General features: G+C 38.7%; 1 protein-coding gene across 6 annotated transcripts in view; it reads left to right on the plus strand.

Annotated features, from left to right (window-relative positions):
- Positions 1-16,838, plus strand: part of CNKSR2 (connector enhancer of kinase suppressor of Ras 2) — a 537,182-nt gene that overhangs the window by 258,403 nt on the left and 261,941 nt on the right. For all 6 annotated transcript variants that reach the window (XM_073667499.1, XM_073667498.1, XM_073667500.1 and 3 more), the window contains one exon: positions 15,928-16,061. In XM_073667499.1, coding sequence (XP_073523600.1) covers positions 15,928-16,061 — 134 coding nt within the window. The remainder of the gene's footprint in view (positions 1-15,927; positions 16,062-16,838) is intronic.

Genomic DNA, 16,838 nt, shown 5'->3' on the forward strand with positions numbered 1-16,838 from the left:
ATGGATTATGAATTATTTATAGTATTTTCAATTTGCATGTTGTAATAAACAATGAAGTGAAGAGCTCTAACATTTTCTTATATAGTATAACACCACCTGATATCCTGCAATAGAGTATAGCAAACTGCATGTCTTTCTAATAAGCTGAGTGCTGGTGGGCATACATATGTTCAGCCATTCTAACTACAGTCAGTTCTCTGCATAGTCAGGGTCAGCATTGAATGGGATGGACAAACTGGGCATTTGACCAGGGCCCAGATTCCGTAAAGGGCTAATTGTGAAACCCTACACTGCTGCAGGTTATTGAATCAGTTAGTGTTTTGGCTACCTGCATTAAAGAGGACCTGTCAATAGGTCAAAATTGGTGTGTTTTTCCTTACTTTTACTTGCTACGTTGAGTAATCTGGTGTTTGGTGTGTTATTTAAATCCACCATATGGTTCCAGAGATGCAGTCTTTTTTATTTAGTGCTAATTTTATGGTCATTACTAAGGAGGCGTGGCTGATTAAAAAGAAAAAAAAAAAAAAAATACACAGGGGAGCAGCAAGAATAATAGAAGAAACAAAACTAGATATTTCTAGCCAGGGGACAGGTGCTCTTTAAAAAAAGGAAACTGACCTGATAAGGGCAGTCATGCACTATGGCTATGTTCACAAACGTTGTGTTTTGCTGCATATTTTGCAGCAGATTTTTATGCAAATTTTCTGCTGCGTCTAGCCATACCAGCAAAGTCTATGAGAAACCAGAATTCTCTGTTCACACATGTTGCTTTTTGTTTGCTGCGTATTTTCTGCCTTGGTCGTTGTGTTTTTTGGAAAATAGAGCATGTCGCTTCTTTCAGCATTTTTTCACCCATAGGAAGTAATGGGTGGTGAAAAAAATGTAGCAAAAAACGCACCTGCTTTTTTTCAGCGTTTTTTCAGCGTTTTTGATGGCAAAATAGAATGGGATTTTTTTTTTCACAGAACTTTATGTACATGCCTAAATAGAGACAGAAGGACAGTGGAAAAAAACGCTGCAAAAATGCATCAAAAAATGCAGAAAAACCTGCATTTTTGACGCAGCTGTTTTCCTGCCAGAGAAAAGTTGTCAGCAGGTTTGCAGCAGATTTAGCTGCAGAAAATAGCACAACCTGTGTGAACATAGCCTAACAGTGCAGTTTACAAAGTTAGCAAAATTACCTTTTGGTGAACTTATAGTCCTATGGGAAGTTTAGAGGAACAATTGAGGCGGGTTTTGGAACAAGGACAATCGGGCTAGACCACCCACTCTTCGATTCCTCAATGACCTCGAGATTCAGCATTTGCTTTATTTCCTTGGAGATCTGTTCTCAGCGGGCCTGTGGAATTCAGTAAGGCTTTGAATTCATCCGCACTTGGGGTTCCATCAGAACCTCATGTTCTGTGACTTCTGTACACCCCAGCAAATCTGAGAACAGGTCCCTATTCTGCTGCAGCAATTCCCGATCTTGCTGTTTTTGGGCAGTGTTTTGGCTATTTTGACGTCTTCAATGTCCCCTTCTGGCTTAACCAGCCAACATGGAGTTTCAGCGGGGTCCCTCTCTTGCGATGCCTTGATGGGTTTTGGAAGTGAGAGGTGGGAGCGGTTAAATGGCATGTGGGACAGGACTTTCAATAGCTTTAGGATTTCCCGGTAACATCCGGGCCAATAGAACCTCTGCATGACACGTTCTTAAGTTTTGTCCACCCCCAGATGGCCACCCAAGACTTGTGAATGGGTCATGTCCAACACGCTCCATCTATAGGGTCCTGATACCAACAGTTGTTCCACTATCTCCTCCCTCGCTTTAGTAACCCAGTACAATAAGTCCCCGCTCAACATGCAATAGTGAAACCTGGTGTCGGCCTCCGACTCCTGTGTTATGCCGTTTATTACGGTTACCTTATTGAACTCTTTTTTTTAGAGTTAGGTCCTTATGTTGGGCTAACCCAAAATGTTCTTTGGTCACCCCTATATCAGGAATGTCTGCCTCAGGGGACACTACCTCCTCATCTTCCCCCATTACATAGAATGGAAACGTGTCAGACTCTGGGGTTAGTGAGACTTTTTTAAGGCCAATCTGTTTTTTTCCCGAGCAATAGAGGTCTCCGCCACTCCCTCACAAGTTCCAAAACAACACAAAGGCCTGGCCTATCATAATTGGGTGCAATAAATCCTGGACAACGCTGACCTCATGGGACTCAGTACCTTGGGCCGTCTCAATGAGCACTCTGGCCACCGGATAGTCTTTAACATCCCCGTGAATGCAGCGGACACCCACCTTGTTCCCAGGGATCAATTGGAGAGGGAGTGTGGCCTCACGAGGGTCACCAAACTCCCGGAGTCTAATAGTCCAGTCATTTGAATACCATTCACTTTTACAGGACAAATTTGGGGCCCCTTGTTGGGTGGGCAATCCACGCTGCAAGCTGGATATGCGTAGAATGAACACCGGCTTCCCATGCTGCAGTCCATTTGCTTGGTGGTCAGGAGACAATGGGCAGCTATATGATATGAGCTGTGACATCTCCAGAAAATTTCATCCCCCGATGAGGCCCTTGGCATGACCTCTGCCGCCCCCTTGGTCTTTGGATGCCATACCCCCTTTTTAACCTCCGCCCCTCAGTATGGAGTGGGTTGCCTCCCTAAGGGATCCTCGACCCTCTGATACCTTTCGAACAGTCTGACCAAGTCATCAGCATTTCGGGGATCTCCCTGGGCAAACCAAGTCTGCATCGGGCTTGTAAGGGAGTTCACAAACCGGTCCATGAAGTTTGCCAGTGCCGTATTCTGAAAACGGCCCCATACAATGATGTTCTCACCTCCAAACTTCACCTCACATATCACCTGTGAGGTGATATGCAGTGCCTTTTGGTCTCCAAACATGGTGTGTATTATGGCATCCAAAGAGTTCAAGTTTGGTCTCATCTGACCAGACTATATTCTCACAGTATTTCACAGGCTTGTCTAAATGCTGTGTTGAGCAAACATTAAATGCACTTGAACATGCTTTTTTTTCAGCAATGGAGTCTTGCATGGTGAGCGTGCATACAGACCATGTAAGTGTTGAGTGCATTACTAATAGTTTTCTTTGAAAAAATTGTACCTGCTGATTCCAGGTCTTTCTGTAACTTTCCACAGGTGGTTACTGGCTTTTGGACAACTCTTCTGATGATTATTTTAACCTCCTCTGTCTGAAGTCTTTTGGGGAGCATCTGATTGTGGCCAGTTTATGGTGAAATTATGTTCTTTCCACTACCGGATTATGGCCTCAACAGTGCTTACTGAAACATTCAGTAGTTAAGAAATTATTCTGTAACCCATGTCCTCAGGATGTTTTGCAAGAATAAGGTAGCGAAGGTCTTGAGACAGCTCTCTGGTTTTACCCATCATGAGATGTTTCTTTTGTGACAACTTTTTATAGGCCTTCAGTTGAACCAGTTGATATTATTTTTCACTAAGTGACTAGATTGCTTTTTCATTACTGATAGATTTCATCTGGTGTCATGACTTTCCATGGCTTTTTGCACCTCTTTCTTCATGTTGTCAATACTTTTCCCTGTGTCATTTCTCATTTTTACACATAACTTAATTTATAGTCATCTATGATTTGATTTCCTTGCCTGTGTGGATTGGATGGGCTGTTACCGAAATCTGGTGAGAATTTGAGAATTTCATGTCAATAGCACCTTTAGAAATGTAGTTACCTAGATAGTTGGAGATGTGTTCAATACTCACATCACCCACTGTGTGTGTATAAATATATACAGTATATGTGTATATATCTATATTATAGGCGCTCTGTTATGTACCATAGATTGTGTATCACAGATGCAGTAGCTGTGGCTGTTTTGAGGTCTGTGGACGAGGATCATCACTACATTTAGATACATTTTTCTTCTTCTCTTGTACAATGTGAGCCTGTAGAGACTTTCCCCTTTTTACAGACATTTTTTACTCACCTGGTTTTACCTAGAATAACCTATTTTTATATATAGTGATATATAGTTTTCACCTAGTTCCTAGGAATAACGTACAGCATATACATTTAAAAATGCCAACATCACAGAGAAGCACTCATAGGAAAGCTCATTTCTGATTATCCGCTAATGTAGACATGTCAATCAGCAATCAACAACGGCGCAAAAGTGCTTCATACAACATTTTTTTTAGCCCATAACATGAAAGTAAGTTAGTAATATAATTAACTTTCATTACAAAATCTTCAATTTTATTCAAATTAGTTGATGCAAAAATGAATACACCCCGCATTAAAAATTACTACAGTAGTGTTTTATATGACCTCCATGATTTTTAAGGACTGCACAAAGTCTTCTAGACATGGAATGAACAAGTTGGTGACATATTGGAGCATCTATCTTTTTCCATTCTTCAAGAATGACCTCTCTTACAGACTGGATGCTGGATGGAGAGTGATACTCAACTTGTCTCTACAGAATTCCCCATCGGTATTTCTATTGGGTTCAGATCAAGAGACATGCTTGACCACGGAATTACTTTCACCTTTTTTCTCGAGTTTTCTTGTGTTTGTATGGACCTGAGGAAAAGATCAGACTATTATGATTATTAGGATGTGTCTCGAGAACAAAGACATTGAACTTCATATTTGGTCTAGGCAGCACTTCTGATGACAGTGAGTTTCAGTCTGAGCTTGTCAGATAAAGAGCAGAGCCTCAACAGCATAGCGATATATAGCAGAGAAAGCTCCTTTAATTGAAATAAGAAGTCACTATATTGTCAGCTGCCAGAGGGAGAAGGAGAGTAATTCTGCAATGAGCCTGCCCTTAGCTGCAGAAAAACAAGAAAAATAATAACATATTTGTGTGCATTAAATACTACAAGACCCTTTAAAACAGCAATTTACTGGACTTTAGAACTTTAGTATGTAAAGAATTCATGGGATAACCCCTTTAATGTGTCATATGATTTTACTTGTGATCATAAATTAAATCAAAATGATAGACTTGGCTTTGGGTGTGTGGCGCAGTGGTTAGCACTGCAGCCTTGCAGCGCTGGGGTCCTGGGTTCAAATCCCACCAAGGACAACATCTACAAGGAGTTTGTATGTTCTCCCCGTGTTTGTGTGGGTTTCCTCTGGGTTCTCCGGTTTCCTCCCACACTCCAAAGACATACTGATAGGGAATCTAGATTGTGATCCCCGATGGGGACAGCGACAATAATGTATGTAAAGCGCTGCGGAATATGTTAGCGCTATATAAAAATACAAAAATAAATAAATAATAATATGATAAAAAATATAGTTTCTAAAATACTGCTGTTGTAATGTTTGAGTGTTACTCTAGATTATGTCTGACAAGAAACAGATGTTTAAATGTATTCTATAAAATGTTATATGTGTGTCCTTGCCTTCGTAACTAATCTATAATGAGGACTTGGGGTATAAAATATTTAATGTACCTTACTTTTTCTGCAGCCTTTAATCCCAAGTCTTTTATTTAGTTTTTATAGGTCACTCTTGATTAGTATAGTATAGGACTGGCTCATAGCACAATGGATTTCTTATGCGATTTATGGTCCTGACCCTTTTCACAACTTGTTTATCTTATTGATTGTTTAGATCATTGCTCTTGACCAAGATTGTGAAGACCGCTTAATGAGTCCTACATTCATCATGAATAAACCATTGTGGCCTCTCCAGAATCGGTGTTTATTTCCAGCCTTATTAAGCAATAGGATAAAACTGTGTGCGTTGAATATCTAATGAAACTGCAAAGGAAGAATGATATTTTTTAGCTTCTATTTTTTAAATGAATGTGCATGATACTAAATATTTAGTGTTATGTGTTTGGAATTAAAGCTGATGGGATTTCTTCTCGAAAATATTATTTTTAAAAACTTCACTGGGGGGTCAATACTGGAGACATGGACTTCTTTCCTGTATAGACAGCACAGGAAAGTGTTGGGGTTTATTAACAGCTGAAAAGAATGGTAGTCATTGTCATTGTATTATTACAGTTTCCACTATGTAATGGACACAAGCCCATCGTCCCACCCAGAAGGGAAGATGCATACTGAGTCATGTCTTTGGGTATAGTGTTATTATTCTGCATTATCTAGACTTCCAGCTATACAAAAATCTACTAACTTCTGATAATAATGAGATGGCTCTGCTGACTCTGTTCCTATCTGCACAGCAAAGGTGACAAGTGAACTGTAGGAAACTGATTGTGTTGATCTATTATAACTGTTGTCATGGCCAGTGGAAGAACAGATGTTTTTTATGGGTCAGGTACAAAGCTATATATAAATATTTTGTTTAAAAAGCTCCTGAATAAAAAGATTTAAGAAATAAGACTTTCCTCATCTCTCAGGATGGGACCCAAACACATTTTTTGATCTAAATCTATACAACTAATGCATGTACACTATGATACCCTTGTGTACGTAAGCTCTATGGCAAGAAAAATCATAATTTTTTTATTAGAATAATTATCTGGAAATGTTGTTTTGAAATCGGATATAAGTAGAAGGACTCTGCCCTCAAAGACGCTTTATTCTATAAATTTTAGCTTGATAATGTATTCTCTATTCACAGCTAATAGATTTCTAGTCGTAGATTGCATCTTCAATGTGCATGATTTGTGATTCATACCTTGCTGCCATCTCCCTGTAAAATTAATCACACTTCTAGCAATACTGTAGGAAATGAAAAGAATCTTGGTTTAACCTCTGCTGCGTGTTTTCTATCACTTCTCACTTTGATGTTCGTGATCATCCTCTTTGATATTTGCTTTAAACTACATTGCATATGTAATAACACGTTTCAGAATAAAATAGACCCGTGTGTACATTAAATGAAGCGGAAAGGATAGAGCAGCAAATAATTTATCATCTAGCAGTGGGAGGCAGTTTATAAATCAAAGTGAATTCCTGGGTTTCTAAATGTTAGTCTTTGGAGCCAATGGTTGGCTTAGTAATAGGTTATTTCTAGTGTTGAGTGAGTATGTTCTGTTAACCCTTTCGCCGAGTATGCTCGTGCCAAGCTCAGAGTATTTACAGGTGCTCGGTGATATGGTTGAATCACTCCCGTGTGCATGATTTGCAACTGTTTGACAGCTTTATTACATGTGAGGAATGTCTATTTCTTACACATTCCTCCCATGTAATAAAGCTGTCAAACAGTTGCAAATCATGCACACGGGAGTGATTCAACCATATCACCGAGCAGCTGTAAATACTCGGTGCTCGGCCCGAGCATACTCAGACAGAACATACTCGCTCAACACTAGTTATATCCTTTATTCCATGTATCAAATCTGATGGTTAATTAGAGAATATTTTCATTTATTTTTTTAAACAATCTCCCTCCCCTACAAACAATACAGTTCCTTACCACTATATGCACCAAATCATTGTATGGATCTGCAATACAATGTTCTTTCAGTACTGCTAATTTCCTATGGCAATGCACAGATTTTTTTTTTTTTTTTTTTCCTGAAATTTTTGGGGAAACCACATGTCTTGCTCCAGCATATTCCATACTATGGAATATTTGAATGGTCATTGCATATCACTGAGAAACATACAGCAACACATGGAGCCAAGCCAAGTTGCTTGTCTGAAACAAGAGGTGTGTCTCAGACTCCCAAAGACCCCCTGTAGGCATTGTAACTAAGCCTTAGCAATACATCATAGCCCTGCACTAAAGGAGGTGAGCTAAAAAGCAACCAACAATTGAGATCTGGGAAAAATAAGCAGGTAAGCAAAAAAAAAGGGATTATATTATTCTATTTGGAGTTCTTTATGCTATAAATATATATATGACCATATCTGGCCATCCAGTGGCTGTGCTGTGACTTGCAGCCTATCAACGTTTTAGTAATAATTACTTATATTACCATCATTAGTTACCAATGAAAATGAGAAATAAGTACAAAGTGACATACAATGTGGATTTTAAATTGGCAGAAACTTCATTATTTGTGCAGATTTCACCCCTTTGCCATGCATAGGTTGAAACCGTGCATCCTTTTTGGACATTGCCTTTTGCATGTGTACTTTCTTTATTGTCAAGCATTGGGTACAATGAATAACAGAAGATGTAAATGGTTCTAGTAAATCCCTTGTATCTGAATTCACTTTCAATCTTTTCTGCAAGTTTGCTTTTCCATTTACAGCATGCACTGCCCTAAGCGCTCAAAGAAAATCCATACTAACATATTTTCTTTCAACAAATCATTTTTTTTTCCAGAAAATTACAATACAAGTAATTTTCTCCATTTATTAATCAATAAACATTAGGAGATAGCAATAGTGTACTTGTATTTATTATGTGCAAACTATTCACATGGTTTGTGCAAGGTAACATAAATGGCTGCTGAAATAATTTTATTAATAATCAAAAAATTGGATTACTTTAAAAAAGATTATGTAGTGCCAGTGTTAGTACTAACTAATTAGTATTAAATTGAGTTGATATCTACAGTATTGATAATCCCTGTGTCTGAGACAACACAACAACCTGTATTGTGGGTCATGGTATCACGAGCACTTATGGAATTTTGGGAAAGGGCAAGTACCGAAACACCTGCTATCGCGAGTTAGTGCCTCACAAAAGCTCTGTCCATCCTTTCTTTTGTTAACACTTTTGACTTTTCTTAATTGTATAGCAAAGTGTTGTCTTCTGTATTTTAAGATATGGATGGTTACAGAATCTGGGACTTTTACCATGAATCTGGCACATTTGTTAATGTAAAAGGGAAATTGTTTGGCAGACCACCTTTCTGCATCAACCATTGGCTGGTACAATCTGCATGCAATAGCATCTTAGTGGTTGATCCAGTCTAAAACAAGGTGAAACAAGTTTAAAAGAAGAAATGTAAAATGTACATGTGGTGGAAAACATCTTTAAATAGGTCTACGTTAGAAGTAGATGTTAAGCATCTCCACATACATTACATCAATATAGAATAGTAACTCCATCCGAACTATTCTTCATCCTAAATGGTCATCTTCTTTGCTTATAACATTTCCTGTTCACGTCATCATAAATAGTGGCAATTAATAGTATTGTGCCTGAAGTGGTGTAGTGTGGGGAGGAACAACAGGGGCAGTTGCCCTGGACACCAAATTTTATGGAAGCGCAAAATTCCATCCCCAATGTGGGTTTTTATTAAAGTTGTGCAGTTGTACTTGCCCTACAGCTGGAAAGCAATAAATGGCTGATTTGATATCTTGGTCAGTGCCGCAGGTTCATATGTAAAGTGCAGCATTCAAAATGAAATGGTTATCGGCTGCTGAGCTGTCCATAGGTAGGGACCGAGATGAAGCTCTCTCAATATCTTAAGGGGAGTTTTTTCATCTCAGTTGCTACCGATTCAGCGCATGGCCTCTGACACTCATATTTTGACTGCTGTGCTCTGCAGAGGCAGTTAATGAGATGACAAAGGCTTCACTGTTATCTCCCACAGAGTCTTGCCTCTCCTCTCACTTATGTGCGAGGAGAGTTAAAAACCTGCTTTGGTAGCTGTCCAAGTTTAAAAAAATATTACCTGGAAAAAAACCACTAACATGTTAATAAACTTTAAGTCTTTGTATACCTTACTTTTTCAAACCATAATTAGGATTAAGACCTAATAAATAATTGAATGAAAAGATGAAGAAGCTGTGCCAGGTTCAGTATGATTGATCAGTGATATATTGTAGCTGACATCTGTCCTGCTGCATTTGAATTGCAATTACACATTTTTTCCTTCATTCTCATAATGCACTAGAAAGCAATCGCAAGGCAGTACAGTATTTTTTAAAGCTGAAAAATGGTCAGTCAGAGATGGTGTTCTTGCTAGTCACAAGCAACTGTACTGATTTTTTTGCATTTCTTCTGCAACCCTTTTTGGGAAGGTGGAATAATTGTTTTTGTTGTGGATTCTCCAAAATCTAGACATTTAACTGTGAGTGTCTAACTCACAAAATGTGCAGGTCACGAGCAATTTTTTTTGCAAATCTGCTTTGCTATTCAAATTCTGTACACCGCACATCTATACAGCACCCTGTTGCAGGTCCTAGCTCTTTGGACATTTTCCTACCTAGCATTATTTTTGGGAAGAGGGCTGAATTTTGTTAAGAAGATAGTAAAAAAAAAATGTTAAAAACATGTACATTTAACTCTGCATGTATGTTTTTGCACAGTTATTTTAGAACATTGTACTAGTCCAATTTGACAACAGTACAAGCTAGACCTGTACTGCGGCCTGCTTCCACATTTGGCTTTCTGCTGGTGTACCTGCCTATCATGCATTTCTTGTTATGTCCTTTTTCGCAATGGATGAGTAATTAGAGTTGAAAAGATTGTCAAAAGTTAATTATAATGTTATCCCACATGCATAGTCAGGCCATGGCCCCACTATCAGTATTTGGTCATTATTTTTTGTCTCAGAAGTGTGAGACAAAACCAGGAGTGGGTGATAAATGCAGAATTGGTGCACATGTTTCTATTATACCTTTTCTCTGATTGTTCCTCACCTGGTTTTGGCTCCCACTCCTGAGAAAAATACTGACCGAATACTGACCAAACACTGATAGTGGGGCCGTGGCCTTATAGAAAAAGTGTCAATGGACAGGGTAGTGTAAAAGAAAACAAATCCCTATGCTATTGTGAAGAATGTGGGAGCCGCTACCAGAAGTACCACCCACACCACTTGTACCCGCTGTCCGAGCAGTAGTAGTACAAAGTGAAAGACACAATTGGCTTCCTTAGCCTCAAGGCCAGACTATTGGTGGACAGAATTGGAGGGTATTTTGGAATATATGGCACATCACTCATCTCATTCACAGCTGGATGCTATCACTGACAGCTACACCATCAGTGTGAGTCAGTGTTCTGCCCACAATGGTCTGTCTGATAAGAAATGATGACTAAGAGGGAAAATTTTTGGATCTTTTTTAATTGTAAAAAACATTAAAAGACACTCCATGTGCTGTGCTATTAAGTGGACTGTTAGGACCAGATGGTAACCAGTAGTAATTATGATGAAGGAAGTTACTTTGACATTCATAGAATCATAGAATGGTAGAGTTGGAAGGGACCTCCTGGGTCATCTGGTCCAACCCCCTGCTCAAAGCAGGATTCACTAAATCATCTCAGACAGATGTCTGTCCAGCCTCTGTTTGAAGACGTCCATTGAAGGGGAACTCACCACCTCTCGTGGCAGCCTGTTCCACTCATTAATCACCCTAACTGTCAAAAAGTTTTTTCTAATATCTAATCTGTGTCTCCTCCCATTTAGTTTCATCCCATTGCTTCTAGTCTTTCCTTGTGCAAATGAGAATAAAGATGATCCTTCTACAATGTGACAGCCCTTGACATATTTGTAGACAGCTATTAAGTCTCCTCTCAGTCTTCTTTTTTGCAAGCTAAACATTCCCAAATCCTGCAACCGTTCCTCATAGGACATGGTTTGCAGACCAGTCACCATTCTGGTCGCTCTTCTCTGAACTTGCTCCAGTTTGTCTATGTCTTTTTTAAAATGTGGGGCCCAAAACTGTACACAGTATTCCAGATGAGGTCTGACCAAAGAGGAGTAAAGACCAATAATGACTTCACGTGATCTAGACTGTATGCTTCTGTTAATACATCCCAGAATTGTATTTGCCTTTTTTGCTGCTGCATCACACTGTTGACTCATGTTCAGTCTATGATCTATTAGTATACCTAAATCTTTTTCACATGTACTGTTGCTTAGCTCTATTCCTCCCATTCTGTATATGCTTTTTTCATTTTTATTGCCCAGATGTAGTACTTTGCATTTTTCCCTGTTAAAAACCATTCTGTTGGTTGCTGCCCACTGCTCCAGTTTATTTAGGTCTTTTTGAATCCTCTCTCTCTCTTGTCTAGTATTAGCTATCCCTCCTAGCTTTGTGTCATCAGCAAATTTAATCAGTTTACCCTCAATTCCTTCATCTAAATCATTGATAAAGATGTTGAACAATACAGGTCCCAGGACGGAGCCCTGTGGTACCCCACTTGAGACATTCATCCAGCTGGATGTGAAGCCATTTACAATCACCCTTTGAGTCCGATCACTAAGCCAGTTATGAATCCACCTAACAGTTGCCTGGTCCATTGCATACTTGGTCATTTTTTCAATAAGGATGGTGTGAGATACTTTGTCAAATGCTTTGCTGAAGTCAAGATATACTATATCTACAGCATTTCCCTGATCCACCCAGTCAGTGATTCTGTCATAGAAGGAAATTAAGTTAGTCTGACATGACTTGTTAGTTATAAACCCATGCTGACTCTGGTTAATCACTTCATTCTTATCCAGGTACTTACATACATGTTGTTTAATAATTTGTTCAAAGATCTTTCCTGGTATAGAAGTCAGACTCACCGGCCTATAGTTCCCTGGGTCCACCTTCTTCCCCTTTTTGAAGATAGGAACAACATTTGCTCTTCTCCAGTCTTCTGGGACTTCTCCTGTTCTCCAAGAATTTTCAAAGATTATGGAGAGTGGTTCTAAAATTTCTTCTACGATCTCCTTCAGTACTCTGGGGTGTAATTCATCTGGACCTGGAGACTTGAACTCATTTATGTTAGCTAAATATTCCCTCACAATCTTTCTGTTTACAGATAACTTGGATTCTTCTATTCCTTTAAAAGGACAGTGAAGATCAGTTGATGTTACATTTTCTTTCTGAGAGAAAACAGATGCAAAATAGGAATTAAAAAGTTTGGCCTTCTCAACATCCTCTCTTACCATTTCTCCATTTTCATCCTGTAAAAATCCTATAGCATCTTTGACTTTTCTTTTACTTTTGACATACCCCCAAAATCCTTTTTTATTGCTTTTGACATCTCTTGCAAGCCTTAATTCATTGTCAGCTTTAGCTAACCTGATACATGCCCTGCAGGATCTGCAGACTGCATTATAATCTTCTTTAGATATGCCTCCCTCTTTCCATTTAATAAACATTTCTTTCTTTCTTTTTAGCATGTGTTTAAGTTCTGTGTTCATCCATCCTGGTTTCCTTAAATGCTTCCCATTCTTCCTACTTTTCGGGATTGTTAACGATTGTGCTTTGAGAATCTCATTTTTAAAAATTTCCCATCCTTCCTGGACATTTTTGTCCTTAAGGACATCCAGCCATTGGATCCCTCCTATTCTCTTTCTGAGTCTCTTAAAATCTGCCTTTCTAAAATCTAACCTTGAAGTTTGAGTCTTCACATGTCTTCCTCCTCTAGTTATCCAAAATTCTATAATAGCATGATCGCTGCCTCCTAGGGTCCCAGCCACTTTTACCTCCTCAACCATTTCCTCCTTGTTTATAAGGATTAGATCCAAAGTAGCAGATCCCCTTGTTTTCTCCCCTACCTTTTGGAAGATAAAGTTGTCAGCAAGAGAGGATAAGAATTTGCTTGACCTGTTAGTTTTACTTGAGAGAGATTCCCAACAAATGTCTGGATAGTTGAAATCTCCCATGACCACTACGTCATATTTTTTTGAGAACTTGGTCATTTGATACATAAAGAGTTCATCCATATCTTCAGCTTGCCCAGGTGGCCTGTAGTAAATGCCTACAATGGTGTCCTTTCCGTTGTTCTCTCCTTGTATTCTTACCCAAACAGTTTCCACAGAACTCCCAGTCTCTGAAGCTTCAATCTCTGTGCAGATATACGCTTTTCTAACATACAATGCGACACCTCCTCCTTGTTTATCAAGTCTGTTTCTTGCAAATAAGTTGTATCCTTTTAGCCTTTTATTCCAATCATGTGTATCGTCCCACCAAGTTTCAGTGATTCCAATGACATCATATTTCTTTTCCTGCGTTAGTAGTTCTAATTCTCCTTGTTTGTTGCCCATGCTTTGTGCATTTGTATAAAAACATTTTAGTTTGTGATTGGTTTCTCTTCTTCCCATATTTTTATTATTTAAATTGTTTTGTCTTTGTTCTTCCTTTCCACTTCCAGTAGCAGAGATCTCAATAGTATTTGTCAGCTGTATGGCTTTTTCTGGCCTTTTGCTTCCCTTCCCACATTGTTCTAGTTTAAAGCTCTCCTGATGAGTGCAGCAAGGCAATTTCCAAATACATGTTTTCCAGTCTTCGTAAGGTGCACCCCATCTCTAGCAAGTAGTCCATCGTATAGGTAATTCATTCCGTGATCCAGAAATCCAAATCCTTGTTGACGGCACCATCGACGTAGCCAGTTGTTCACCTGTAGAATCTTATTCCACCTCATTGTTCCATGGCCATCCACTGGGAGGATGGATGAGAAGACCACCTACGCTCCCAATTCTTTCACTTTCTTGCCCAAGTCTTCAAAGTCACTGCAGATGGTTTCCAGGTCCTTTCTTGCGGTGTCATTTGTCCCCACATGTATTAGCAGGAATGGGTAGTGATCTGTAGGCTGTGTTTGTGTTAGAGCTTAAAAGGGATTGGATATAGTTCCAGGATACTTCAGAGCATTCACCATATGCATAGGCTAAAAGTCCTTTATTTCAAGTAGAATTGGACATCAGGTATAACGGTGTTTCATAAAAGCAGGAGAGTCATGCGGGGAGAGACAGATGGACGATGGTCGTTTTGCGTCTCTGACTCTTCTACTTCATGATTGGACCCCTAGAAGATTCATAGAGATGCGAAACGGCCGTCGTCCACCTGTCTCTCCCCGCATGTCTCCCCTGCTTTTATGAAATACCTTTGTACCTGATGGCCAATTCTAAATTAAATAAATGACTTTTAGCCTATCAATATGGTGAGTGCTGCTATTTTATTCATATTCTATATTTTGCCCAGACGTTGCATTAAGCATTGCACCAGCTGAATTATCCTACACAGCTGCAGGTTTGGAACTTTGTAAAATCCACAGACGTGGTGTTAAGCATTGCACCACCTGAATTATCCTTCACAGCTGCAGGTTTGGAAATGTATAAAACTCACACATTGGTACCTAGAGATTTTTTTACACCTCTTTGCATTACGTCAGAGCATTACACACATCTTTTCATGGCAATTATAGGTTTTGCAGTATTATGATTTGTGGAAAATCAATGCACGTCCATTGCTTTTTGAGAGAGATTTTGCAAATCTGGCGAGTTTGAATTTCAAAAAATTCAATCATCTTTACCGGCAATGTATCTGAGGATTGATTTTATGGGAATCTATCAGTAAGATTTCTCCCCAAAACTGCATGTATGGACATATAGGCATTTTGAACGCTAAATTGATCAAAAACTTTATATCTTTTATCTGTTTCTGCATTGCCGAGAAAATAGTGTTTTCATTTATCTGCAAGTGCTCTCGTTGTGACAATCAAGCGTTCAGCAAGGGTACGGTGCGCTGCTCAGTAAGGTTACTGATAAAAATATTTAGTAAAATTTTTTTTACCATTATTCAAATCCACAGGTTATAAACCTGTGTATTCAAATACAGGTAGCAATTTTTTACCAAATATTGTTATCAGAAACCTCACTGTGCAGCGCACCGTACCCTTGCTGAACTCTTATCTGTTTTTAACCCACTCCACTCCAGAGACAGTTGTCCTCTGGTGCCATCTCCCAAACATAACGAACAACCATCCCTATCTTTCCACCTGAGTGCCACCTTACCATATTCCTTCACACTTGTTGTGACAAGCTTCTTTAGGTTGTTTCCCCACATATCACCAGCCTCTTTAGCTTGATTGATGGTTAACACTTTTACTCTTCTGTCTTCTGCATTGTTTGCTCTGTTTTTTTAAACTTTATTGACCATGTGTTAAAAAGTATAGTCTGGTGTCAATAGCAGCATCACATTACTGACGCCATTTTCTCGAATATGACAAGACTATGAAACATTTAAGTATACATTTTAGAATGTGCCAGAATGAAGGTATTAGAAGGTGTGCTGATTTGGGTTGACTAATGCAAGTATTTTGTAGCAATAATTCTATGACTTCTCTTAAAGCCCCTAATACCAAGGAGCCCCACAAGTGGAGCAGCTACCCCATCAAGCACAATCAGCACACCTACAAAAAGGGATAGTTCAGCACTCCAAGATCTTTTCATCCCTCCACCTCCAGCAGAGCCATACACACCAAGGTAAGGCTCAAAGAATAATAAGATTTCACTGTTTCTTGTGCATATTATTATGTTTATCAGCAGGTGGTGAAACATGTTCCATAGACAAATATCAGATATAGGTTTAATGTACAGGTTTAGGTTAAACAAATTAAATTAGATGACATACTTTATGGAATCAATGATTCTGTCCTTAGCCCTTGCCAGTTCAGTTCCTAAAAATTACAAGATAGCTGCAGTGTGAGATTGAAAATAAAAATTAAATGTCCCAAAATATTCTTATTTTAAAACGTCCTCAAAACCTTGTTCTGTTGGAAGTCGGTATATAAATACTTTTTTAAAGGGTAAAGAGATCAAATTTGTATGTTTGACGGACATACTGTTAGTGCTCAGGCTAATATTCTAACAAATAGACCTATACCAGAACACAGTATGAAAAAAATATAAAGATTAAAATGCACCCATTATGATTAATAAGAAAATAAAAAATAAAGAAAAGCTATTATTAAAAATATTGTGGAAAGTGCACATTTTTACTTTAAAGAAAATGTATTAAAAATATGTTCTAGGACACAACAAAATAAAAACGTATTTGGTATCCACTCGGCTGTCCTTCATGCAAAACATGGGTTAAATCCTCTAATATGGCAATTGTATGCCACCTAGCAAAATGCCTTCCTCAAATAATATGGCTTAATAAAGTTAGGAAAAGAGAAATATTTTCAAAAGTCTTCTTGTCCTCCAGTGCAAAAAAAAAGTTTTCGAAGATTACCTTATATTGATCCTGATCCAGACTCT

This window comes from Phyllobates terribilis, unplaced genomic scaffold (assembly GCF_046119375.1).
Source record: "Phyllobates terribilis strain yellow unplaced genomic scaffold, ASM4611937v1 Scaffold_2__4_contigs__length_985480577, whole genome shotgun sequence".
In the NCBI taxonomy this organism is placed as follows: domain Eukaryota; kingdom Metazoa; phylum Chordata; class Amphibia; order Anura; family Dendrobatidae; genus Phyllobates; species Phyllobates terribilis.